The 26788-nt window shown below is 39.1% G+C and overlaps 1 protein-coding gene across 3 annotated transcripts in view; it reads right to left on the bottom strand.

Moving 5' to 3' along the window:
* The window catches only part of MAST4 (microtubule associated serine/threonine kinase family member 4), a 297039-nt gene that overhangs the window by 32766 nt on the left and 237485 nt on the right, over positions 1 to 26788 (bottom strand). For all 3 annotated transcript variants that reach the window (XM_086629716.1, XM_086629714.1, XM_086629715.1), the window contains 7 exons: positions 25803 to 25960; positions 22967 to 23042; positions 21468 to 21677; positions 18455 to 18556; positions 13306 to 13438; positions 8926 to 8993; positions 6456 to 6541 (listed from right to left, as the gene is read on the bottom strand). In XM_086629716.1, coding sequence (XP_086485842.1) covers positions 6456 to 6541; positions 8926 to 8993; positions 13306 to 13438; positions 18455 to 18556; positions 21468 to 21677; positions 22967 to 23042; positions 25803 to 25960 — 833 coding nt within the window. The remainder of the gene's footprint in view (positions 1 to 6455; positions 6542 to 8925; positions 8994 to 13305; positions 13439 to 18454; positions 18557 to 21467; positions 21678 to 22966; positions 23043 to 25802; positions 25961 to 26788) is intronic.

Raw genomic sequence — 26788 nt, 5'->3', positions numbered from 1 at the left:
CTGGCCATCTGAAGAAGAGAACATCTGAAGAATTTTTTCTAGGGAAAATGTAGGCCCTCTTCAGAAGGAAACGGGGGACCTGGCTACCTGGGACAGGGAGAAGGCTGAGGTTCTCAATGACTTCTTTGCCTCAGTCTTCACTGGCAAGAGCTCCAGCTGCACAGCCTGGCAAGAGCTCAAGCTGCACAGCCCAAGTCACAAAAGGCAAAGGCAGAGACTGGGAGAATGAAGAACCACCCGCTGTAGGAGGAGATCAGTTCCGAGACCATCTAAAGAACCTGAGGTGAACAAGTCCATGGGACCTGATGAGGTGCATCCGCAGGTCCTGAGGGAACTGGTGGATAAAGTTGCTAAGCCACTATCCATCATATTTCAGAAGTCGTGGCAGTCTGGTGAAGTTCCCAATGACTGGAAAAGGGGAAACATAGCCCCCATCTTTAAAAAGGGAAAAAAAGAAGACCCAGGGAACTACAGGCCAGTCAGTCTCACCTCTGTGCCTGGCAAGATTATGGAGCAGATCCTCCTGGCGACTATGCTAAGGCACATGGAAAATAAGGAGGTGATTGGTGACAGGCAACATGGCTTCACTAAGGGCAAATCCTGCCTGACTAATTTGGTGACCTTCTATGATGAGGTTACAGCATCGATGGAGAGGGGAAGAGCAACTGACATCGTCTACCTGGACTTATCCAAAGCATCTGATACTGTCCCACACAACATCCTTGTCTCTAAACTGGAAAGACATGGTTTTGATGGATGGACCACTCGGTGGATAAGGAATTGGCTGGATGGTCGCACTCAAAGAGTTGTGGTCAACGGTTCAATGTCCAAGTGGAGACCAGGGATATGAGTGGTGTTCCTCAGGGGTCAGTATGGGGCCGGTGCTATTTAACATCTTTGTTGGAGACATGGACAGTGGGATCGAGTGCACCCTCAGCAAGTTTGCAGATGACACCAAGTTGTGTGGTGTTGTGGACACGCTGGAGGCAAGGGATGCCATCCAGAGGGACCTTGACAGGCTGGAGAGGTGGGCCTGTGAGAACCTCATGAAGTTCAACAAGGCCAAGTGCAAGGTCCTGCACGTGGGTCGGAACAATCCCAAGCACAAGTACAGGCTGGGTGGAGAATGGATTGAGAGCAGCCCTCAGGAAAAGGACTTGGGAGTGCTGGTGGATGAGAAGCTCAACATGAGCCGGCAATGTGCGCTGGCAACCCAGAAAGCCAACTGTATGCTGGGCTGCATCAAAAGGAGGGGGGCCAGCAGGGCGAGGGAGGTGATTCTGCCCCTCTACTCTGCTCTCGTCAGACCCCACCTGGAATACTGCATTCAGCTCTGGAGTTCCCATCACAAGAAGGACATGGAGCTGCTGGAGCGGGTCCAGAGGAGGGCCACGAAGATGATCCGAGGGCTGGAACACCTCTTCTATGAAGACAGGCTGAGAGAGTTGGGGCTGTTCAGCCTGGAGAAGAGAAGGCTCTGGGGTGATCTTATTGCAGCCTTCCAGTACTTAAAGGGGGCCTACAGGAAAGCTGGAGAGGGACATTTTACAAGAGCGTGTAGTGATAGGACAAGGGGCAATGGATTTAAACTGAAAGAGGGCAGATTTAGATTAAATACAGGGAAGAAATTTTTCACTCAGAGGGTGGTGAGGCACTGGAACAGGTTGCCCAGAGAAGCTGTGGATGCCCGATCCCTGGAAGTGTTCAAGGCCAGGTTGGATGAGGCTTTGGGCAACCTGGTGTAGTGGAGGGTGTCCCTGCCCATAGCAGGGGGGTTGGAACTAGATGATCTTTGAGGTCCCTTCCAACCCTAACCATTCTATGATTCTATGATGGCTGTGATCCTTCTCTCACAATGACTACTAGTCCTAGTTGTTCCAATATGTCACAAATTTTGACTAGTAAAACCACCTCTCCATACCAAACAGTAGAAAAATCTTCTATCTTTATGGCAGCTTGTAAACACAGATGTAAAATGATGAAGCTGATGTCCAGATTTCCTTTAGGTAAATTATTCTGTATCTGTGAAAGAAACACTTCAGAAATTGAGCTCCTCACCAGGTCGTAGCACGCTGTTCAGGAAGAACAGAAGTCAAGACATTCAACACAGTAACAACATTCCTCTACCATTAAGAGGATTGCATTATTTGTCAATATTAGATCCTCACACATATATTAGCTACAGAAGAAAGGTAAGGCACTTGGCTTGTGCTGTACTGGGAAGAGAGGCTCCCTCTCTTGGGAGGCAATAAAGTGCATGAGGTCTGAGTTCAAAGGCCATCTTTTTGAGTAAGAGTCATCATTGAATGATGACTATAAGATCCCTAGCATAGAAATTACCAGCCTCTACTTTCTAAGCTGTTTTTTAAAGCTATGGACTTCTACAAATTAAAGTCTCATACTCTGCACAGACCAGTCGCCCACAGGGGTAAAAAGAAAAGTCCATTCAGAGGTGGTGCTACTCAAGTGAACCTACAAAGCCACACTTCCCCCTGTCCCCTTCTACTTCAGAACTGGTGGCTGCCAGGCTGATGATGAATTAACCTGATTGATAGGGTGTTACTCTGCAGCTGGGTAACCTTCTTAGTCTCATTCCCAAAGAAACCACTTATGAGCAAGTATTGTCAACTGAGTGGAAAAGAGACAGGAACAAGCACTCACAGGTTCAGGTCAGCAGCTGCTCAAGCCAACACCGCCTCAGAGTTTTTAAATTTATTAAGTAATACCATTAGCCAGTATGTCATGTACATACTGACATTACCATTTTTGCAGAAATTAAAGCATTCCAGGTAGGTGCAAAAGTGGTATCACGTATTTGCTTTAAGCAGATACAGTTATACACTAGTGAAGAGCAACTGAACTAACATCACTTGCTTCCCTGAAATGAAATGTAATTTTTGTTTTGTTGAGCTGGTTCAGGAAACCAAGGCTGAGGCTAACTTGAAGAGATGGACTACTATTACCTGCTACACCTCTTGCAAGCTGGAATATGGAAAAAAATGTTGCTGTGATTGCAGTAAAAGCTTAAAATTTGGGCAGTATGAAAAGTTTTGGCTGGCTGAAAAAAGTCAGATAGACAGCTTGTGAAACCACTAATGACTTGGCCAGCATCCTACATGTTTACTGATTCACAGCTTGTTTAACTTCTTGCATATTCCTAGCCATTCCCAAAAGCTTAATACACCTCATCTACTATGCAGTCATTTAATTGCACTACAAATGAGTTTACTCAATCAATTCAAAGCAGAGAACTTCTAAGATATTTACTCAAACCTTCACAAAATCAATAGTTTATATTTAAACTCATCAAGTTTAACATATCTGACAAATCTCTGCTATAGCATGCCAAGACCAACAATTACCCTGTCAAGCAGTCAAAGCTTTCCATTTCACTAATTAAGGCAAAACCACCACAGCAAAATCAAACGTATTTTTTTTTTTAAAAAATGGTTCAGAATTAAACTCTCCATTATAGCCTCAAAATAAATAAAATATTACAATAGCATACTGAATCTTTAATAAGTCAGAGCACAAAATATGCCCACTGACATATTTTAAAGAATAAATCAATGAAGCACAGGCAGAATTCACACATATTTAGTTATTTCAAAAAATTAATGGCCTGGAAAGACATGGAAGGGAAAAAAAAATCCTTATAGCATAACAGCAGTAACTTTTATTTCAGCTGCTTATACTTGTAAATAAACTGCAATAAATGCTATGGGGCACTTCATCGCTTTGTATTCACAGATGGAACAAGTATTATTGCTTTATTACACTCCATTTTGTAGATGGGCTAAGGAGTATTTAGATTATCATGATGGGTTCCCCTTTGAACGCGTCTGTGACTTTGGAGTAAATTAACCACCAATCCTATTGGTGCCAACCAATAAAGATCAAAAAACAGTCTGTCGATATTACAGTCCCCCTTATCTGACATACCACAATGGAGATGTTCAAGCACACAGATAGTTTTGAAAAAGTGGTATCCTAGAGAGTTCAGAAGCACAAGCCTCCTCAACTGACAGTAGTTGGGGGGAAGTGACTAGGTGCTAAAACCACTTTTAAAAGTGAGTAAATATTTTAAAAGTTTATTGTCTCACAGTTCCTTTCCCTCTATACTAATTAGTAAGGGGCGGTACCTTTGTTTTCTTTCTTGTTCTTGATTTTTCTTCTAAGACGTAATAATTTAAAATGAAAAACCAAACTAACAACATCTACTTTGTTATTGTTTGCTTAAAGATGGAAGCAATAGCACTCTACTAAACTGATGACATTTTCAATTTCCACTTTTAATATTACCACAGCACAACCTGTCAGACTACCCTTGTTTTAACATTTGCTGAAGACAATGATTCATGCAGAATCCGGATACACCCCAAGCTGTTCACCTTCTATCAGCTCTCCTTTTCCTCACAAATTTATCAGGGTCTCATCCAATTTTTACGACATTTATATTGCCAATTTTGCATATTATTGGCATTAAAAAGGTGTTTTGTAGTACTGATTTTCTCTGCCACAAACATGAGGGAAAAAAAACCTATCTTACTTGCCTACATCACATGTGTCATAGAAACCCATGGCTTTTCATCCTTTCTTTTCAGCTTTCCAGATCCTTACTTTTCTCCGGTTTCAAACGGATACTTGTCTCCAGTCTATGTTTCTTAATGGCTCATCAAGGCTCCTGACTCTTAACACCCATGGAGCCAAGGATCTACCAAACCTCTGACTTCACGTAACCGGCCTCGAGCTGCTGATTGCAGCATGCCCTTCTGCAGCTGCTCTTCTTCCCATCCCTCAGCATCCTGAAACTGCTGGGAAGCTGGGCAGGTCTAGTGACTCAGACACTGTCTCCTCTGATGGGGACCTATTCCACATGGTTTTTCTTACTCTTCTCCAGCAAGACGAAGAGGAAATTGGGTAGGAGATGAAAGGAGGAATGGAGGGGACTAAGCATCTCCCACAGGAAGGAGAAAGCGACACAGCCAGGGAGTAGAGCAGCAACTACTGTTAAATGCTGGAAGAAAGTCTTTTGAAGTCCTGGGGTAATTGGGAGAAACTGGTGTATGTTAAGTAACGAGTTTGCCTAGGGAGGTATTCTGAGAAAACGAATTGTGCAGAGGTTGACTAGTGAGATATTGCATTTGGATATTTACATAACTTTAATGCAAATTATGCTACTTTCTTCAGGCTTTTTCCTGAGCTGCGTAAGCAGATCTGGACACAACTAATAGCCTCCACGCAAGCTATCATGACCAACAGTACTAGGCAGTACTCAATGCCTCTTGTCCCAGAGCTCAAGGTTACCTTTAACTAAATACTGCCAGAGTGTATTACTGTGCTCATCAGGCTCAGGCCATTAGAATGGCACACAGAACTCCAGCGGATAGACTGCAGGTGCTTTCTCTTGTACGTCCAAGGTATCTTCAAAGAGTGCTCAGTCCTATCAGGTCACTGGTGCTTCCTACCTCAAGCAGAGGGAGCACAGAGCAGAGCCAGCCTAACGGGGTCTGTGCTGGAGAGCAGCACAGCCCTCTCCACTGCCAGACTGTGACACGGTCTCATTTGGCGACAGGCTCCTCACCTTAAGACGGAAACTACTATTTTTTGAACCAATACATTCCCTCCTGGTCCTGCAGGTAACATAGACCAACAGTTGCTGCCGTGATGCGTTTCAGTTCAGAGGAGGTACCAATTAAGGGTCTAATAGATAGTATCTGATCAGAAAAGGTGACTGAAGACAGACTTCTGTCTGCTGATAGACACAATCCCTGCACAGTACTTCCAGAAGACATTTCATGTTCATTTGAGGCCCAAGCTCACATAATTTTCTCTTGGTCTTCTAGGATATCTCCAGATGACTCACATACCACTAGGCAGTAAGCTGTGCACCTTCCAAGGACCCAGAAACTAACCAAGTAACAGCAATTCATTAAAAGCTAGCTGGTTAAAATTTGAGGATAGAAGAGTGTTCACAGAGAAGCTACAAAATAGTGCTGCCTTACTTCAGGAAATTTGTTTCTACTTCACCAATATTTTTAGGTCAAGTAAGCACTTATTTTTAACAATCTGTCTCCCTGCAGATGCAGTTTTATTCCGTTTCACATCTGCATAAACACAGGCTGTTTCCAGTATTATAAAGGTGGCTTTAAATCTGCCTTTTGATTTATTCAGATTTCATCTTTGGCATTACATGATATCTACTCTGAAAAATCTTTGTGATGCAATATTCAGTATCTTAATCTACTGCAGCACACAGTAATTCATTATTGCCCAGCAGGCTTTCTAAAAAGTTTGTCTTGTGAACTTCAAATATTAGCAACAAAACAGGAAAGCAGAATGAAAAAAGCAGAAGTGCAAACAAACTCCCTCACAAACATCACTGTAATAAGAAATAATGGGAAGTTAAGCAAAAATAAAATGCAAAAGAGCTGTTGCACTCATGGATTACTCACCCATAAGCTCCGTTACTAATCAGTTTAATTGTCTCAAAATCACTTTCCCGAGGTTTCCTCTGCAGCTTCAGGGAGGTATTAGAGCTCTTCAAAACAAAATTGGAGAAAGAACAAGGTTAATACAATACTTTCTTCAAAATCAGGGAAAAATAAAACCAAAAAAACTCCCAACTATCACCAGCCTATCACCCTGACAAACCAGTTAAAATCTCTGTCCAGTTAGCCACGCAGCTAGCATTGGAGGAAACAAAAGGACTCTTGAAGCAGAGCTGCCTTTTCACCAAAGAGGTTCTGTTACACTGCAGCTATCTGTCTGCTTATCTACGTGCACAGGTTACAGCAGACATGCACGAAGGTTTCTGGTAAAAGAGTTACTGGCAATTCCTATCCAGTGTTATGGACTTCTGTGAATTCCACCAGGCACTTGTTGGCCATTGCCTTCTCATTTTAGTAAATCTGACTCTGGTAGTACAGCTTGGTAGTAACAAAATGTAGATGAGCTCTTGTTCATACAAATAAACTTTTGCACATTTTGAACTAATGTTAGGATAGACTGTGGTAGAACAGACTGTGAAGAGAGACACAAAATAAATGACAAAAATACAGAAGACAAAATTGCAATAATTCTACCATTACAGAGGTCACTTTCACCTACTTGTATGCCAGAACATTTTCAAAATGGAGTTGTCCCGAGTACTGCACAACCTTTTTTCTAGCTTTAATTTTTAATTAATCTTGAAGATGTAAGTGTGAATTAGAATTGGGGTGCAGGGGGGATGATGAGGGCACAGGACTCCAAATTCAGTATTCCAAACCCACAAGATCCTTTTCAAGATGTTTTCCAAATCTCCAAGAAGTTCTATGATCCCTATCCAGGCAGTTTGGTAATAGTTAAAGTTGAAAGTAGACCTGGTTGGAACATTTTCAATGAAACGCTTGCTAAAGAAAATTCAGTGCAAGAAGATTAGTGAATATATTGATATAATAAACTATACAGAAGCAGAAAGAGACTATTTATTGAAATGTTTAGCCCACTTGCCTGCCAATACAGGATTTTTCCTAATTGCGTATTTATAATGACTTTGAACAGTCCTGTACTTTACTTTTAAGTTATGCTTCCTGTCACTTCCCATCTGTGCGTATATTCCATAGCTAAACTTTAAGAAAACGTTTCCAAATATTCACCCTATGTTTCTCTTTAGAGATTTCATCATCTTCCCTACTTATATTCCTTTATCACACTGCATTATCCTTCCTGTATGTCTTCAACATTTGCACAACACAAATTACAATTGCAATTTCTTAGCTATTGCTAAGTTAGTTTGCACCTTAGATTCTCCTAAGAACTTCAGAACTTCCTTTAAGTCTTCTAGTTATTCTTTCCGTCTTTTCTCCAATTTGCCAGTATCCTTCCACTAAATACTGCTTGGGTCTAATACAGTATTTTAAATGCAGATGAACAGAAGCAGCGGAATAAGAAACACCATTCATGTCACAATTCTGGAAGCCTTTATAGGTGGCATTTTGATGTAAAGTCAGAAACTACCCCAAGATAACATGACATGTACTGGAGCAGGGTGTCTTTTCTGCAGCATATGAGAACTCGTTTTAAGAGATACCTCATGCTTAAACTCTACTAACATTTGTAAACACCCATGAAGTACCACTGAATTACCTAGGTATGTCCCAGAATTGTGCTTGCTTTTTCTATCCACTTGCACTGAAAATCTGACACGAAATTGTTAGGACTCCATATATTCTGTTGACTGAAATCCAAGGTGTAAGAGCCAATTTTTAAAAATAAGAGTTTAAATTGATAGCATTTAAGCTGACAATATTCAGTCCAACCAGCTCCTCCAACCCAATTTTCTTTTGCCAACCTGAACAAGCATCTGACAAAATATTATTGTAAGATACTCAATATTGTAGACAAATATTTTTGAACAGATTCAAAAGAACAATGCACAATCATCCACATTGCAAACTAACTTTCTGAATGCAAGCTATTTGCTAACTTGCTAATTTCTTCCCTGTCTCTTCACTGGATCTGTTCAGAGTCTCTCAATCTGATGATTAGCTCTCTCCGTAAATGGATTATTTTAGAATCTGTTTAAAATATTTTATTTTTAATGAAACTATTTAAAAGTCTTTCTAAAAGAAAAATAAATACCTTAATTAAACAGAAATACAGGAAGAAACAATTGCCACATGGTGAACACTAACTTTGTGGAAGCTAAATATACTGCACAACATCTAGGAAAATAGTTAGAAAGTTTTGTTCTGGTATTTTTTTGCGAGTCTTCTGTCTGCTGATCACCATAGAGTTAGTCTGAGGATTAACCGCTGTTTTGTTCAATCTGTTCATATGTACCAGGAGAAAATACAACAGGGCAGGGCTGGGGGGAACACAACACATTTATTTTTCCTTCCTCAGACTCAGCAAAAGCAGTAACGTAACAGGAAAACTTACATTTATTGATTCATCCGCTTCCAGAGTTTCTGCTGTCCCATTGTCACAGTTAGCTAGCTGAGCTATTTCTGGAAATAAAGATCAGAAACTTTGCTTTGAACTATGCAAATACAAAACTAAATGAAGCACAGTAAGCCTAAGAAGTGCCACTTTTCTGGAATCTTTAATAAACTTGCTGTCCTATCTTTAGTACTCGCCAAATAACTTTTAGGGGATCTCCAAGCATATATAAAAAAGTCCAACGTGGAAAATAAAGACCTGCTATTCAATGCCTAGATGATCTTCCACTGAAGAAATCAAACAGCCATGAAGCAATGAAGAGCGATACTGTTATCATCGCTGAGACATGGTAATTCTGAGATCTGTGTGTGATCTGAGCACTAAAGGAAAGACAGCACTCATCTCCTAAAACTCCCGAGATCTCAGACCCTGAGAGGCTGGTTAATAGTAGATCCCATCCTTGCTGGGCTCCTTCACAGTTAGAGCAAAAAGCTCCTAGTTTACACAGAGATGGACTCCAAACTGTTTGCATCTTCTACGCAGAAATGCTGATATGCCTAACAGAATAAGCTAACAGCCTTTTTTTGTTTTAGAAGCTTATGATTTATGGAGTCACTAATATAGATGACTTCTCTGGGAAACTTAAGATTTTGCCAGACTACAAGTTTACCTGGTTGTCCCTGTCAGGGTCAACTTATGCTGCAGAGCTCCTAAGCCTATCCTGTTCTTCAGGGGTCCAGTAACTAAAACATTCATCTGGGTAATAAAAGCTAAACAGGACAGTCGGTAACTAAAAGATCCTGGGAATATCGGTATTACTTTAATGATATACATAGTTAATTACATACTCCACATAGCAAAGTATGCACAATTTATCATAATTATGTGCTGAGGATCAGAGATAAGACCACCTGAAATTTGAGGTGTATTTTTTATCTCACAACTGTTAACTGATTTATTAATATGAAATATAATTGAATATTCACTAAACTGAATTTTTCTAGATAAGTGACTACCACAACTGAAATTACACACGGCACTTAATGTAATCGTTAAGACCGAATTACACAGATAATTTTCTGTTGCAACAGCTAAAGATTTAAGGAGTAACTTTCATTTGTAATAACTAACCAAAACACACATTTCTAAAGTGTAAGAATCGGAAGTAATGAAAATGTCACTTCAAAAAACAAACAGATGGTTAAAGTGTTAGAGAAGCTAAAAACATCTCAAAAATTCTGAAGATGAAGTCAATAAACGGTAAAAAATATCTCAACTGAGAACAAACACATCTTAAGAAAATAAAAAAGAAAAAAAAACTTAAGTTAAAATGATATAGGCTAAACTGGAAACTGGAGTGGACTTCCCTGGCAGAAGTCAGTTTTGCAAACGTGTGGTTTTTATAATAGAAGTGTTGATGAAATCTTTATCATACAGGTGGGAACCAAGCAAGCTAGAATAATATACTTTGACAGCCTTCGCAATTGAAATTATTTTCATAAATAGAAAATTAAAATGAGCCATTTTTAAACAGAACTTTTGCAAAATAACCATTACCTGAGAAATACGTATTATTTGCAAGTAATAGGTAGTAATGGAATGGAACTGAGAGTCAGCTTTCAAAACAGGGAGCTATAGAACCATTTTGCAATGCCTGAAGAGATTTTTAAAACTCATCTAAATACCATTAAACATCTGCCCTTTTTCTTTCATTGATTTAAACCATTTCTGAAGACTCATGATTCAAAAAGGTAAAGATGGTAATTTAAAAACCATGGGGAAAAATTTCTCCCTGAGGAACTCTTCAGAAATACAGCCACCAGTCTCTGCTAAGTGATGAATCTGTTGTGGTATTGCTTTTGGTACAGTATAAATTTATCTAGCATTATCTCCAATTAATGCATGCACCATTTCACTCAAAGGAAGGACACTAGAGCTATGGCAGCAAACAAAAGAAGTAAGTAGAGAAAGGTCTAAAGAAGTAGGTTGTTCTTCTCTGCAGAGAAAGTAAAATCCTTTGCATGAACATTTATGAACATTGCAGACATAATTTAACAGCTTAGTTGAAAACACAATTCTGTGTTTCAGGGTAAGTGGCGTTACCAAGGTGGGTTTCATTTGTTTTGAAAGATTTGGTTCTTTTACTATTTAAGTATTTTTAAATGTTTTCTATTTTTGCATACAAAGAATTTAAGGCTCTCTCAGGAGGATGATCTTCACATAATTCTTTTTAAAGCAATGAATACAGTGTTTCCAAATAATTCTCTTGTAAACAATCAATTCCAAGGCATAAACCCATAGTGCCATTCTTGTATTTTTGCTTAGGAAATTGTATATAGAGGCACTAATTTAAAACCAAAACCAGATCATTTAAGAAGTCACTGCGCAGTGATCTATACTGCTTATAAACATCACTTTTTGTAGGGAGGCAGGAAAGCATTAATACGAATCAGATGGCCTGAATTATTTCCTCACAAATCTACATACACATTAACTTTTAAAATGATACACAAAATAATCAATCTCCCACATCTCCAACTGAACCAAAAATTGGTAATTCATACACCATACACACCTCCGTATTTATGACAAACCACATAGCCCATTTTTTCTCCCAGGAAAAAAGAAAAAAAACCCAAAAAAAACCCATCAAACAAATTTCAATTATCCTGGAATGCTTCAAAGTTTGTTACGTTCAATAATATTCAATTTATGAAATGTAATTATAACGTGTCCTAGATGCAGTATATTCACATAAAATACATATTCCATCTGAGAAAACAGTATCCCTTATTTGTATACAGCATTTGTTGCTAGATCTCTCACAATAAACTGTTTAAAAAAATTTCAAAGATATAATTAAACTTAAGTAGTGTAGATTCTTGACTTATGCTGAGGAGCACTTTTATCCAAGTGTCCAGAAAAAGTCAATTAGTAAGATACGGTTCAAGTGGCAGAACCAGGGTCAATAACACTAAACCCTCAACCCGCACTCCAAATTAAACCTTGCATACTTCATCAGTGAAGAATTTACGAATTCTCAGTCTAGGACAGACCAACAGCTCTCCAAATCCAGCAGACAGGTCTTTATCTTGCAGATAATTAAGCTACTTCTTGATCTTTTCCACTACCACACAAAAAACAATATTTGCGTATATTTCCCCAGTTTGTCTGGCATCCTTGCTGCACTCCAAATCCAAGCAAAAAGTGTCAAAACTGCTTTAATCTGCATCTCAGATAAAAATACTACGAAACCTGGATGAGGCAGTTCTTTTGTGAAGATAGGAAGTGCACTACTAATAGGCTTGACTTTCTTTAAATCTGTTAACATCTGTATGTTACCTATCTATCATCTATAACAATATCCAATCTATCTATATCTATCATCTATAACAATATCCAATCAAATTGAATTACATCTAACCAAATTCCTGACAACACCTGGCAGTGCTGAAATTCACAAGCTGCTGAAGTTGAACAAAAAAGAGTTTTCTTCTGACACACAATATGCTTCTCCTTTGATTTAAGGAAATGTGGTCATGCATCATGAGAACTGGTTAAAAAAAAGTTTATCACATTGCTTTGCTATTATTTTGTGCTACAAAGTCCTCTCCTGAAGATCCCTCTTGTCTTTGGTCATAACACAGAAGACAAGCTAAATGGCACTAGCTAGACTCATTTTCCATGACTGAATTTCTGCCAATTTCTTCCGAATTGCAGGATTCGCACTGAACACAATGAACCAATTTCCATTTGTCACCAGTGATAGCACCTGGTCTCAGGATGAAAGAGAAGATGGTCTGGTTAGGGAACAGAAGCAATTTTAATTTTCCCAACACTGTCCTTAAAAGAAGGAGCAGGCAAACAAAAATTCTGCAATGACAATACCTCTATTGGAACCCAAGTTCTCCCTACAGAAGTCCTCAACATTGACATATGAATTACCCAGAAAAATTAAATCTTTGCAGTTTTAATAGGAATGGGAGATGTTCTCTAAGATGTGGGAGCCTGGAGGCACTGAAAGGCAACTAATAGCTCAGCTGTTTCATTTGTGCCCATGGCTGGATAACAGTCGCCATCAAAATATGCCAGTAAATTTCAGCTAGAGCTGAAATTAGAAAGTTGCATTGCCAGGCTGGAAGAAGATGATGAGTATCATTCACACAGCGTATGTGTAAATGATATTCACAACAGAAAAACCTCAGGTGGCCTTTTTAATGCCTTTGAGCTTGTGATAGAACTGTGAGGGTTAGCAAACGCTTGTTCTGCTACCACCTTTATTTTTGACCCTTTTCAGGTACGCAAAGATTATTAGAATGACCAAACACCTTAAGAAGCAAGAATCTAGGAGCCTATAACTGTACCAGGAGATGCACTTACCTTCCAAAGGATCTTTATTTAAGCCCAGCTGGCTTATAATATATCGAGGGATGTCTGTTTTAATGCCTTGACCCTCTTTAGCATGGCCTTCAGCTGCTTCCAAAAGATAGTAAAACTCTTCAGGATCAAATTCCTAGAAGAAAAATAATCACTATCATCTTCTCTGCAGAAACTGAAGTCTTAAGCCCAACATAAAAACTTCCTTTGCTTCTTCTATTGCAAATATTTGACGTTTCCCTTACTAAAAACAATACTTCTTTATTCTATTACTGGTAGTTATTACTCTGTTACGATTCTTATATATAAGAATGTAACATGCGGTAAGCAATGAAATTTCCTACCATTATTTCAGAGCACTACTTGGTAAGAATGGTGAGCTCCTTGCCCTCAAAACTTCCCACAGTATTCAGAGTGAAACGACCTATAACCATCAGTGAGAAGATTTCACATACAGAAGACTATCACCCTACAGTCACTTGCATATAAAAATCCACTACTGAAACAAAGAAACTATGTAAAAACATTGCTTTCCACTTTTACTTCTAAATGAAATTCTAAAGTATTTTTAATCGATATATATTCACTGTTTTATGGAAAATGCAATTTAAAAAAAATTACTAACTTTAGAATGAAGCCAAAACCATAAGCTGCTGAAAACAACATTTGAACTTCATTGATCTAATTGTTCCGAATCTAGAAAAGAAACATCTTCCTTTGGGAACCAACTATATTACAAATATAATTTATATCATGCCTAAAAGGCAAGCCTCAAAGAGGAACAAAAAACCAGAAACTCAAAAACCTGCCTATCCCCCAAGTCCCTTGGAAATACATTTATTTCACTACCTTCATAGATGATAAAAATAGGAAAGCACTAAAAGGAACAAGGAAGTTTATTAAAAGGTTTGTTGTTTTTTTTTTTAAATAGACTTTCTCTATCTACCAGTATGAATTCATACCAAACCCTCTCTCATATAGCCATTATGTTCTTCAAGACATTCATGCCAACCACAGATCACATCAGGTGCAATGCTTAATGGAGTGAGCGCCACAGTCACGATGTAACAAACCAGACCTTGCTGGAGTAAGTTACTTCTGTCAAAAATATCTGCGGAAGTGAAGCAGACTGCTGAGCTAATTAGCTTCCTTGCCGGTCATTTCATGGCCTGCTGTAACTCCATGTGCTGGGTCACAAGGCTCCTGTCCTAGCTCCTCAGGTTACCCAGGACTTGGGAACTTAACATCCCAGCCTGGAAGATGGCCTGAAAAATTAGGTATGTTCTGCTTTGGAAGCATCCATACTCCTGTGGCTACTAGGAGGAGCTGCAGTGCATCTGAAATCAAATACCTTTGGAATTTTCAGTCTCGTGGGAAAAAAATCTTAGTTTTTCATTTGTCGTGAAACAATTTTGATCATCTCCAGCCTACTCCAAAGGATTTATACCATAAACCCATGAACTGCCCAAACTCTCTTATTTAGTTCAAAGTCTCGGGATGCTGCTAAACTGCCTAAAAATCTGAACAGAATAACTAAGGATGACACACTATTTTAGCCTTACTCTCCACATCTGAATGCTGTCCCTAGCTGTATACGTTACTCCTTGGCACTGAAGCACACACCACCATGATCATAGAATCATAGAATCGTTAGGGCTGGAACGGACCTTCAAAGGTCATCTAGTCCAACCCCCCTGCAAGGAACAGGGATATCTCCAACTAGATCAGGTTGCTCAGGGCCTCATCCAACCTGGCCTTGAACGTCTCCAGGGATGGAGCATCCACCACCTCTCTGGGCAACCTGTTCCAGTGTTCTACAACTCTCATGGTAAAAAATTTTTTCCTAATATCCAACCTGAATCTACCTCCCTCTATTTTAAAACCATTACCCCTTGTCCTATCACAACTGGCCCTCCTGAACAGCCTCTCCCCATCTTTCTTGTAGGCCCCCTTGAGGTACTGGAAGACCGCTATAAGGTCACCCCGGAGCCTCCTCTTCTCCAGGCTGAACAGCCCCAACTCTTTCAGCCTGTCCTCATAGGAAAGGTGCTCCAGCCCTCTTATCATCTTCGTGGCCCTCCTCTGGACCCTCTCCATCTGGTCCATGTCTTTCTTATGTTGGGGACTCCAGAACTGGACGCAATACTCCAAGTGAGGTCTCACAAGGGCAGAGTAGAGGGGAAGAATCACCTCCCTTGACCTGCTGGCCACGCTCCTCTTGATGCAGCCCAGGATGCGGTTGGCCTTCTGGGCCGCAAGAGCACATTGCCGGCTCATATTGAGCTTCTCGTCCACCATGATGGTGTGTGCCAAGACTTCCTATCTACCTTAGTCATGAAAACATCATCATCTCCTTACCCGTTGCAGTGGCAGATACACAGCTTCTCCCCTACTTGCTATAAGTCAAGGTGATTTCAACACAGTACTTTTAATCAAACTAATATGTGTGTTTGTATGTATCTCTATACAATACAGACACACGTGCATACATACACACAAAGGTGCAAATAATTCAAGGCCAGGTTGGATGAGTCCCTGAGCGACCTGATCTAGTTGGAGATATCCCTGTTCCTTGCAGGGGGGTTGGACTAGATGACCTTTGAAGGTCCCTTCCAGCCCTAACGATTCAATGATTCTATGATTCTATGAAATAATTAGAAGCAACAAATTTATTTTCTTATCTTTACTTCCAAGTCTGTGTTTCATTTTACACATACAAATGGAGAAAAATCTTTCAATATCTGGCAGTAGCTCTTGGCACATAAGAAATTGCAAAAGCTTTATCGATATGATTATCAAGTGAATAAAAATAGGGATTCACATACCATGGACATCTGAGCCAAGATCACCATGAGAAAACTGACGGCACTGCTGCATGGTATCTGAAACTTCTCATGACAAAAGTACTGGATTTATTTCCTACAATGCTATGAACTCTCTTACAGAGGCTGAAGTTTTCCACACCTAGTATCTATTTCAGATAGACATTCTAAAATATCAGTGTTATTCAAAAGTTTCTGGAGAGACACTATGGAGAAATAACAATATTGCTTCTGCAAGAATAAATGAGTCCTGTGATGTGCATGGCGTAGGCTTACACCTTCTTGCATGAGAAACATACTGTTTTGTGACAGTACTATTGAATTTGTTCAAGCTATCTGCCTCTGTAGAAACATACTGTGCAGAGCTGTTACATTCCAGCTTCCATTCTTCCTCCTGAAGATTCCATCTGATGTAAGAACACTCTAGCGAAGCTGTGCTTGCTTTCTCTGCACTTGCTGCTCTGAAACTCTGAACTAACACAGTTACCTCCTGGCCTTGCAACACTGTCCTTCCACTTGCATCAGCAGGCCCAGCAAAAGGAGGGATACAGGATGCACAACAGCTCTGCTTGAGGCATCATAAGGCAGAGCAGGTAGCCTAGGATAAAATCCCAGGGGCAGAAACGGAGAACTAAGTGAATGGAGATTTGGACTAGCTAGCTATGAAACTTACCATTTAGGGAGAATGAACTAATGGGCAAATAGGTCGCCAGGAGAGAACCTAAATTAAAAAGCTAAAAGACAACACTGACGCTGAGGACAGGGGTATGTGGGAGAAAGCCAGCAAGCATGGAAGCGAAAGACAAAGTATCATAAAGAAGCCTCAGACTGTCAGCCCACAGGATGTGTTTAAGGGCATTTTTCGATGTGTGATGACAGAGAAGGACATAAACCAGAGGGAAAACAAGACATCATACAAGAAATTGGGTGAAGAGGTCGGAGAAAGACTATGTGAATCCTGTGAATGGGGCAGGGAAGATCACACTAGATATGCAATGAGCATTTCAGGATTCAGAGTGAAGGAATAGCGCAACTTTGGATTCAATAGCAGAGGCAGGAAATGCTAAGGCATCCTCTTCTCTAAAGCCTGCCTTCCCGCTCCCCTCCCCCAACATCTCTTTCACACTGATTCAGAGCACATACCTGACTTGAGATTCCTTCTGAACTGCAAATCATGAACAAAATGCAACTGAGAACACTAAGACATGGTGTTTCCAAAACAAAACAGAGGCAGTTCTCAAATGCCATGGCTGAACAAGCCAGGTTGTGAATTAACTGTGCCACAGACAAAGAGGCACACAGCACAGAGCCAAAATCAGGTTGGAAAGACTTACTAGCTCAGATGCAGTGCTATGCAAATGCAGTTATGACACTTCCAGGCATAACTTGAGTCTAGCAGCAGGTTAGTGGCTCCCACATAAGCCCTGCCAGCCTCAAATAGCTATATGCAGCACCAACACTGTGATTCTGGCATCGGCAAGCAGAGTGGCTCAACAAAGTCAGCATGGGCTGCCTGCCAGGCCTGCAGAACTCAGGCTGGCTCTTACATGGTATTTAGGTGTCTACGCTGTCCTCCTGAGCACACGGTGTTCTGCGAGGGTTTGTGAGTTCCACTGAACAACTGAAGCACATTGGCTCTGTGCGTAGGAGCAACTTCCCGCACCTGAGCCATCCCAGCTCCCACAGCATGGGCAGGCAAAGCAGAAACACACCCACATGGCCTCACACAAGCTAGCCCAGTCTGGCAACATCAGTGCTATGCTCACACGTAAGTAAGTTAACTCTTCTGCTCCTTCTGGTCCCTGATATAACTCTGACTATCTGTACATCCAGATAACCTAATTTCCCTGCTGCTGTTCCCCCAGATCAGGTACCGCAGAGCCGACTGCAAGCTGCTTACAGCTCTGGCAGCTGTTGAGTGAAATAAAATGATGAAACATGTCAGAAAGAGAATAACAACAACGATGGGAAAATCACCAAGCAATTACGATTCCGGAACAGTCTTCCCAAGGAACAGCAAAGTTTGAAAAAACAGAAAACCCCAACTGGTTTCGAACTGAACCTTCCTCAGTTGATGAACAGAATTCTGTAACGTAGTATTTGCAATAGCAGGGAACCAGACACAACTGCAGGCGGTTCCTGCCAGTCTCATGTTCCTGAAATAAAAGCAAAAAGGATCCCACCAAAAATGAAGCCCCACCCCATTGTTTGACAGGTTTCAAAAATTATTGTAAAGGGCCTTGAAAACTAAGCCAGAAACCTTCCTGCAATAGCAAGTAAAAAAAAAAAAAAAAAAAAAAAAAAAAAAAATACAGTAAGCACGATCTTACCAGGCATTCCAGTAAGCGAGCAGGACGAGCAATAACTATCAAGATTTTTCGGACAAGTTGCTTAATAAATGCCATTTCATCACTCTCTGATCGCTCTTGAGCCTAAAAGACAAAACCAAAGTGATAGTAAACACACCACATTTGATGCACTACTTGGTAAAGTATGATGATATTTGGGATGCCTTTGAGGGCTTGAAGCACATATTTGAGACAAACAGCATATCGAATTCAAGATACCAGCAGAAATAGCAAGGATTTGGGCAATGCTGTAATTTCAAATTGAAGTTAACAGTTGTACAATTCAAATACTTTAATAGTAAAATAGAATTGTCTACAATGGACATAATACCTCCTTTTTTTAAAAAAAAAAACTTACATGGTATTATTACCATCGGTTCTGCAAAAGACACTACATTTCAACACAACACACATCCCTCTACATGTACAGTTGTGCCTGAACTTGTTAACAACTTTAGGATGAAATGAAAACTGACCTAAGTAATATTAATAACATAAGCAACATCCATGACAAATTGATACTGATTTGCTATGGTCACACGTCACACTAAAATGACAATGACATATATATACACATATATATAAAAATCTGTACTTGCAGAGAGGCTCCATATAAAGGTACATGTGGAAAATACGACAATGAAAAATTGAGTGCTACAAAGACTACAACAAAGAGGGGAAAATGCTGTAAAAGAATACGCACAGAAAAAATATTTCTAGAAGGTCCGATAACATTTGCACAATGGTCTGAACGGCATTTCAAATTTCTTTCAAATGTTCCCCTCTAAGAACAAATTATATAACTTAAGGATGCTAATGAATGCAAAGAAACTGTACCATTCTCCTCCTCATTAAAATATACTAACAGCCCTTCACACAAATATCAAAGCACTTCTTTGCTCTGAATTGTAGAAAAATGTAGACTTAAGTTTTTCATCATCTCTTTCTCATTTAAAACCACAAAAAGAATTAAGAAACTAACATTTAAAAACTGATTAATATGGACAAATATGTATTTTTCATATAACATATTTTAAAGTTTAAAACCCTATGAAAATATGAAGCTACATATTGATTTTAATATAAGCACTATGATTTTTAAAAACACCAAATATCTGAGAAGAATTAATCTGTGAAGTCTAAAGAAGGAAAAAAGAAAAACGCACAAATACCATCTAACACTCTGCAATAGGTTTCTGAAGAATCTTAATTGGACTCCAGCATTTGTGTTCTGCAAGCTATCAACCCAGTTCTTTTGTAAACAAAACACCTGCCTATTTTAATCACCAGCAAAATTTATGGCACCTTTGTACAGTGTTGTGAACACTCAGGTGTGTATGTGAACAAAAGACTTGATACATGTTACATTTAAGAGGGATGAAGCAGGAAAACATTCAAGTCCACTTGACCTTGACCTTAGAATTATAAAAATGTTGGCTGAACCAAGCTGCTCAAACCTCAAGGGAGTCTTCCCCTGGTTATGCAAAGTAATCACAACGTGCCAAGTAGCAGTAGGAGACGCAGCTTTCTACCGAACGTCGCAGCTGGGAATTGACAACAAATTAATCATATAAATCTGAAGCACAACTGAGTGCCCGTAACTGTGTTGTGTAAAGGAAAAGCTTTCTTACTGTCATATTATGCTATTAACAGGTATTATGCAGTTGACTCAAACCTTAGGTGTGAATATTGTAAGGTATGTTTTTGCAGAACAGGAAATTTCTACGTAATAAAGAATTAGGATAGAACATAGGGGAGTGTCTGTGAGCAAACACATACTCTAAGCTCTACTTAAATATCTAGCCATTTTAAGGGATACATGTTAACAGTGATCAACAGCGTTAACAGTGGTTCAGTGAATCTTAGCTTAGACATGTTTCCTTGTATTTTGACATGAGCACTAGCATAACAGAATTCAGTCAGATATCTCCAGTCAATTGGCCAACTCTGCCTGCACTTTGGCATCATAAAAATGTATTTCCTAAGAGGGTCACTATTTCAAACTTTCTTTTAACTAGTAAGCAAGCTCTCTGTATTTTCTGTGTTTAAAAAGCAGAGTTTCAACAAACCAGAAATAAATCACCAATCTTAATTTTTGCATTGCTTTATGAAGAGAAAAAGTTCAAAACACAGTAGTTCCAGAAAACTTATTTACAGAATAGAAGTTAACAAAAAAGTAGCATGGGGAAAAAAATCAACAAAAATCTTTAGTAATTGCTTCTGCATTCAAGAGAAAGCAGAGGAAAAGACATAAATTAAGACAGGTGTGGTATCTTCACATCTCAGCTGGAAAATTTCAAGTCAATATCAAATCTGCTGGTCTATCACATTAAATTTGGCTCATAATGCGCTATAGAATCCCACACAAATTAGTGCATTACATGCTGTACTTATTGTTTTAAAAATGATACATTCATAAACTGCAGTGATTTATGTCATAGCGCATTTGTTTTGTCAAGTTCCAAGTTTTTCTTAATTCATTTAGCTGATGATTCTATGAAAGTTGCAACACTTTTGGAAATGACATTATTTCTGTTAATAGTTTAATTGTGAAAGGAATATTATAAATACTTAATTAAATAACCTCTAGCTAATGGAAAGCTAAGGGTTGCTGTCTGCTTTCTCAACACAGCAGGCAATTAGTAGGGTTGATAAAGTGGAAACTGTACGTGTTTCCTCATTTATTCACAGTAAATGGAATAGCAAACCTCCTCATTTAGAGCTTATGCACACATTTCTGTAAGCAATTTATAACCTGCACTGCATGACAAAATGCTGTTTTTTCTGGAATCTTTACAACCCATCTATTCCAGGCTAGTACAGTAGGATATCTTATAGTCTTTGTAGTGGTTATAATGTAGACTAGAACTGCTATGAATACCACTTTGACAATTATTTCAGTGAACAGTCATGATTATTTCAAGGCAACAACTCTTAGGCAAATAGATTTAAGCAATTTTTCAAGCAAACACAACAGTAGTCTCACGGCTCATACCTCCTGTAGCAATTTGTCTAATTTCTGCTGTAATTCAAGGAAGTATCGTGATGTGATGAGGCCCTGGTGGGATTTATCTAAACAATCTCTAGCCAGTTCTGTGATCTGATGGTGAGTAAAACTGAGCACTCCATCTGCCAGGGGAAGGACGTTCTCTGGAGAATGGTTTCTTATAATGTCGCGAAGCCTCTCTTCCATCTGAGCTGTGGCCTATAGACAAATAGACAGACGATACATTAAATCAGCTTTACATGAAACTAACAGCCTCAAAGCATATTTCTGATTCTATGACATTTCTCTACTGCCTAAGAAGCTACCTAGCTGGAATGTATGTAATGACTGAAGCAAAAAAGCAAGCAAACAGAAAAATGAAGTGATAGATGATGTTTCCCTACATTACCAGTCCAGGAAACAGCAGCCTTACTATTCTTCTACACAGGTTCTCCCCTTTGTCTGCCACTGGTGATTAACTGTGCACTAGTCTTGTGATGATCACTAAATAGAATTAAAGGAGCACCCACGACTGTAAAACTTTAAGTCCAAAAAAAACCCAAACACACCAAAACAGAACTCATGGAGGTCTACTTTGTTCTGCTAAAACTGCAGATACTACAGACCAGAATATCTTGCTTCTTTTCATACAGGTTATACGAAGAAAATATTTCACGGGGCAGAGTTTGCATGAACATTGACTGATTAAAAGCATCACAGGCTCACAGGTACGGCCAGATGTGTTTGCAGATTGCTAGATGTGCCTGGTTTACAGAAACAACTATCTGGTTCTCACAAAATGAGAAATTCTCACAAAATATTTCTGTGAAGAAATTTCTTCTGTGAAGAAATATTAAGATATTTCTTCTATTTTTAGGTACTTTTTGGACAGTATCAGCTTTGCCTTATTTTATTTTACAGGGGTCATCAAAATCCTAGAAGCAATTGAGTGCACAGTGCTCTCAGTTACACATCTAGGAACTCATTTGCATCTCAGACCTCTGGACACAACAGCAGCGTGTCCTCTTTTGGTTTCTCACGGTCACCTCCCTCCCCCAACTGTATTGATCTTCACGATTAAAATAAGTACATAATGAGTGTTTGGGAAAAGAAATATATGTCACTAAAGGAAGGAATTTGCAGGTATATCAGCAGATGCTGCGCAAGATTTAGGAACAGAAACTATTTCTACTTTATTAATTCAGGATACATTTGCCCCAAGTACGCACCACCTATTGAAATCAAATGTACTGTTGGTTTCCAATCAGCAGAATATATTACACTATGACTCATTTCAAAACCAGTCTGGCAGCTTTGCCAAATGAATGTCCAGTTCTCACCAGGGATTTTCTTTATTGTAATTTTATCTTTCTAGTAAGAGCTTGGTGATGCTTTATGAAAGCCATTACAGGGTTGGATCATTAGTTCCCATAACAGAAACACCACTTACTTAAAACCTATGTAGCCTATCATTTTAGATATTGGGTATCTTAAATATAACTCATTACCTTTGGGAACCTTTCTTTGTAGACGTGGTTCATCATAATTATTTCATTGTCACAGCAGGCAGGAGAACGTCCAGGGCTGCAAGTAAAGCAAATTATCTCTTTAAACTTGCCTCAGCATGAACTACAATTAGTTATTATATTTTTCTACAGTTTACTTGCAACAAAAACTCAACACAGGCTTCACTGGAAGGGTTCATTCTCTCATCAGTGGTACAGTCAGTTCGTTTCTGCTATTGCTGACCAGGCTCTGAAGATTATTTTATGTGCTTCACATCTAACTGCTAACTATGTTATTTTTCAGTTTGTGTCCTGGTTTTGGCTGGGACAGAGTTATTTTTCCTTTTTAGCAGCTAGAAGAGCTCTGTGTTTTGCATTTTGTCTGGGATTCGCTATGAGAAGAATGTTGACAGCACACTGATGTTTATAGTTGGCACTGAGACATCAGGGACCTTTCAGCTTCCCATGCTTTCGTCAGTGTGCAGGAGCACAATAGGCTGGTGGGGAGCACGGCTGGGACAAAGGGCCCACAACCCCCTTATGATTTGAACTTAGACTTAGGTCTGAGGGTTAAATTGATCGAAGAAGTATTCTGTATCATGTAACATCGTGCCCAGTATATAGATGAGGTTCGACCAGACGGAAGGGCCTTTGCTCTTCTGGGGCTCCCACTCTCAGACTTGTGGAGTGCTCACTCTCTCTTCTTCTCTTTTCGGGCAACTCACTTGTCTGGAATTGTGGTGTTGGGACTTATTTCAGAATCATTTTCCAGGACGGAACAGGTGTTGGTCACCAGGTGGTGAGCAACTACACTGTGCATCACTTTTTTGTATATATTGTTACGTTATACACTTATATATTTAATATATTATTAATATTACTTTTAATTTTATATTACTATTATTATTATTAAATTGTTCTTATCACAACCCGTGGGTCTCCTTCCCTTTTCCCTGTTAATTCTCTTCCCCATCTCCTGGGGGTGGTGGAGGGTGAATGAGTGGCTGTGTGGCTTTTAGTTGCCCGCCAGGCTACATCACTACAGTTTGTAACTATGCCTTAGGACACAAGACAGTTTTGCAACACTTGTGAACATCATCTTTTCCTCAGAAGGGCAACACAGGTATATTTAACTGTTAATTATGGCTATACTTGCCCCTTTGAAAGTTACATAAAATCAAAATTGCAAGACCTGACCAAGAACTCTGTTAGCTGCAAGTGAAAAAGTTGAGAATGAGGTTTTTTTTTCTTTTTTTAAACGGATTATTAACAAAAATATCAAACTCATCTATTTTCAGTGTGATCAGCAGATAAAGGCAGCAACTTCCTACACATAATGTCACATATATGCATGAGTTCCACCAATGCTGTGGCACTATGCCCGTAAGAAAAGCACGAGACTTGCAGGAAAACAATCCATAAAAGACACCCATGGCCTCGCCTAACTTACAAAACTGCTTTTTGCTATTATGAGCCTCACTGTCCATTCTAAATTCCTCTGAAAAATCTCAATCTGATTTTTCCTGGGTTGGTGACACTGGTCCATTCAAGCTTGGTCTGAAAGATGTGGAGCAGGAAGAAGATTCCACAAAGGTGATGCTAGTCACTCCAGGAGTGACTTATCATAACACGTACATAAGGGTTTCTTGCATGAACAGATGAACTGAAATAAGCTTTCTAAAAGGCCAAAAATGAACACTAAAATTTGTCCCAAGATATCACAATGGTGAGTCCTTTAACCAATATGGACAATCTGTTATGGACATCCACAGGCAAATCCACTGAGGACTGGGGAGGTGTATAACTTCATCACAGCACTTCCGCAGTGTAATTCCCTTTCTGAAAATGTTTGGCTCTTTTTTCCCTTGAGCATTTGTACATATTTGGTGAGTTCAAATGGAAGATTTTAATTTCTTAAGTCTTAAAGGTATAACAGAAATTGAAAAAAATTAAAGATGTGGCAATGAATACAATACAGTTTCAATCTGTAATCTTTTAATAAAGAAACAGGATTTTTTTTCCTAGTAATCATTATGCAGTTTCATGTCTGTAGCAACTACATTTGTTGTAAGTCTACACAGATTTTAAAATAAAATAATCCAAAAGCAGAATTAAAATACATTGCACTAAAAAAAACCCAACCCAATCCTTAAGATTCGTATATCTGTAAAACTATTTGTAAACTTTTGAAAAGATCACTACAACAAAAGAAATATACTTGCTTTTTCTACCTTCCAGTTCTTGAAAACTTATGCATAAAACTCATCTGCATTTTCCAAACCTGAATTATTCTGTTAGTTTAGAACTGGCCTTGGATAAAACACATCTTACACAAATGGCCACTGCAAACAAAATGCAGGGGCCTAGTCTTTGGGAAACAACAAAACAAAGTTCATCTTGGTTAAAGAAAATAAGGAAGTGCATACTCCCCCGCCTGCCCATTTGTTCTTTACCACATTTCTTTCCAGATAGTCCTAGGATATAAATATATTTTGAATTAGTTTTGCAAATAAGACTTTATTCTGCGAACAGTTTCAAGTCTGGAAGAGAACCAGTGCTACAGTCAGATCAATAACGACTAGCTCGTCAAGACAGTTCATGAGGGTTAGCTGCCTTCATTAAGACCTATCTTACAATGTTAACCACTGAAGTAAGCCATGATTAAAACCAGGAGCAAGAATTTAGAAGGATTATTTGTAACTCAGCCTCAGATGCATACTCCTAGTACTATATTTCAGCAATTTCAAAAATAGTGAATGCCCCCAATGTAAAAAAAATCATGATGCTCCTGAATATGTGAGCTTAGATCCAATCTCTACTTCCAGATAAATAAACTCACCTGAGGCTTCGGGACCGCGGGCGCATTGCAGTGGTCCTGCATCTGTTATCACTGGCAATGCTCTCAGTGGTACAGAAATGTTTGGACAAAAAATGTAGTTCATCAGGTGTTGGTTGGTATGGTAACTGGTGTAGCTTCTCTTGGGATGAGCAGGATGACTACAAGAGCAGAACAAAACACAAGCTTCTATCAGAGTGAAAAAACTTTTCCAAGATCATATTCAGTGTTCATGAATAAGATAATTTAATTTAAAAATTATAGTTAGCTTCCCACACCTGACTACCAATTTAAAGAGGAAAATAAATAATCAGTCTCAACTTAATCAGCTAAATATAAAGTAAGTAGAAAAAACTACTTCAGTCCCAGAAGAAAGAGCCATTGCATTTCAAAAGTTTGAATTTCCTCTAAGGTAAAGATAACATCTAATGTCAGCAACACACACCAATATGTATGAATAGTTAAAACAGGGTCTGCCAAAAATTAATTATCTGAGTAGGCCAGCGTAAGTGTGATAACTGCAAAGCACAACTTAGTGCCACAACACAAACTGTAAATCTCCATAATGAAAGTACTTCATTATCCATATTTAAGACATTATTGATGCTTTTTAAAATAAAATGAAATATTATCTAAACTCTTGCTGAAAAAAAATTCATATGCTGTTTTCTTATAAAACCCCGTACATTCAAAATTAAGTAAAATAACGTAATACATTTATCAAGATCAGTTCTATGGCTGACAAAGGAATTACACTCAAAACATCCACTTAGTATAAAAGTGGAAGATACAGACAGGTATGAAATTGGAAGTGCTACCACTATAGCTAGCCTTGTGAAACTGTACATATAAAGCCGCACTACACAAAGCAGTGCAGATGATCATACTATCATATTTTACTTTCTTTTACACAGCGCAGCTAGCTACCTGAGTCACACTAAATGTTTGGAGGTAGAGCTTTGCAATTACTTCCCTGAGCCCAGATTTAA

The sequence above is a fragment of the Tauraco erythrolophus genome, chromosome Z (assembly GCF_009769465.1).
Source record: "Tauraco erythrolophus isolate bTauEry1 chromosome Z, bTauEry1.pri, whole genome shotgun sequence".
NCBI classification, from domain to species: domain Eukaryota; kingdom Metazoa; phylum Chordata; class Aves; order Musophagiformes; family Musophagidae; genus Tauraco; species Tauraco erythrolophus.
Note: the sequence above shows the minus strand (reverse complement) of the source record. Positions and strands in the feature narration are given on the sequence as shown.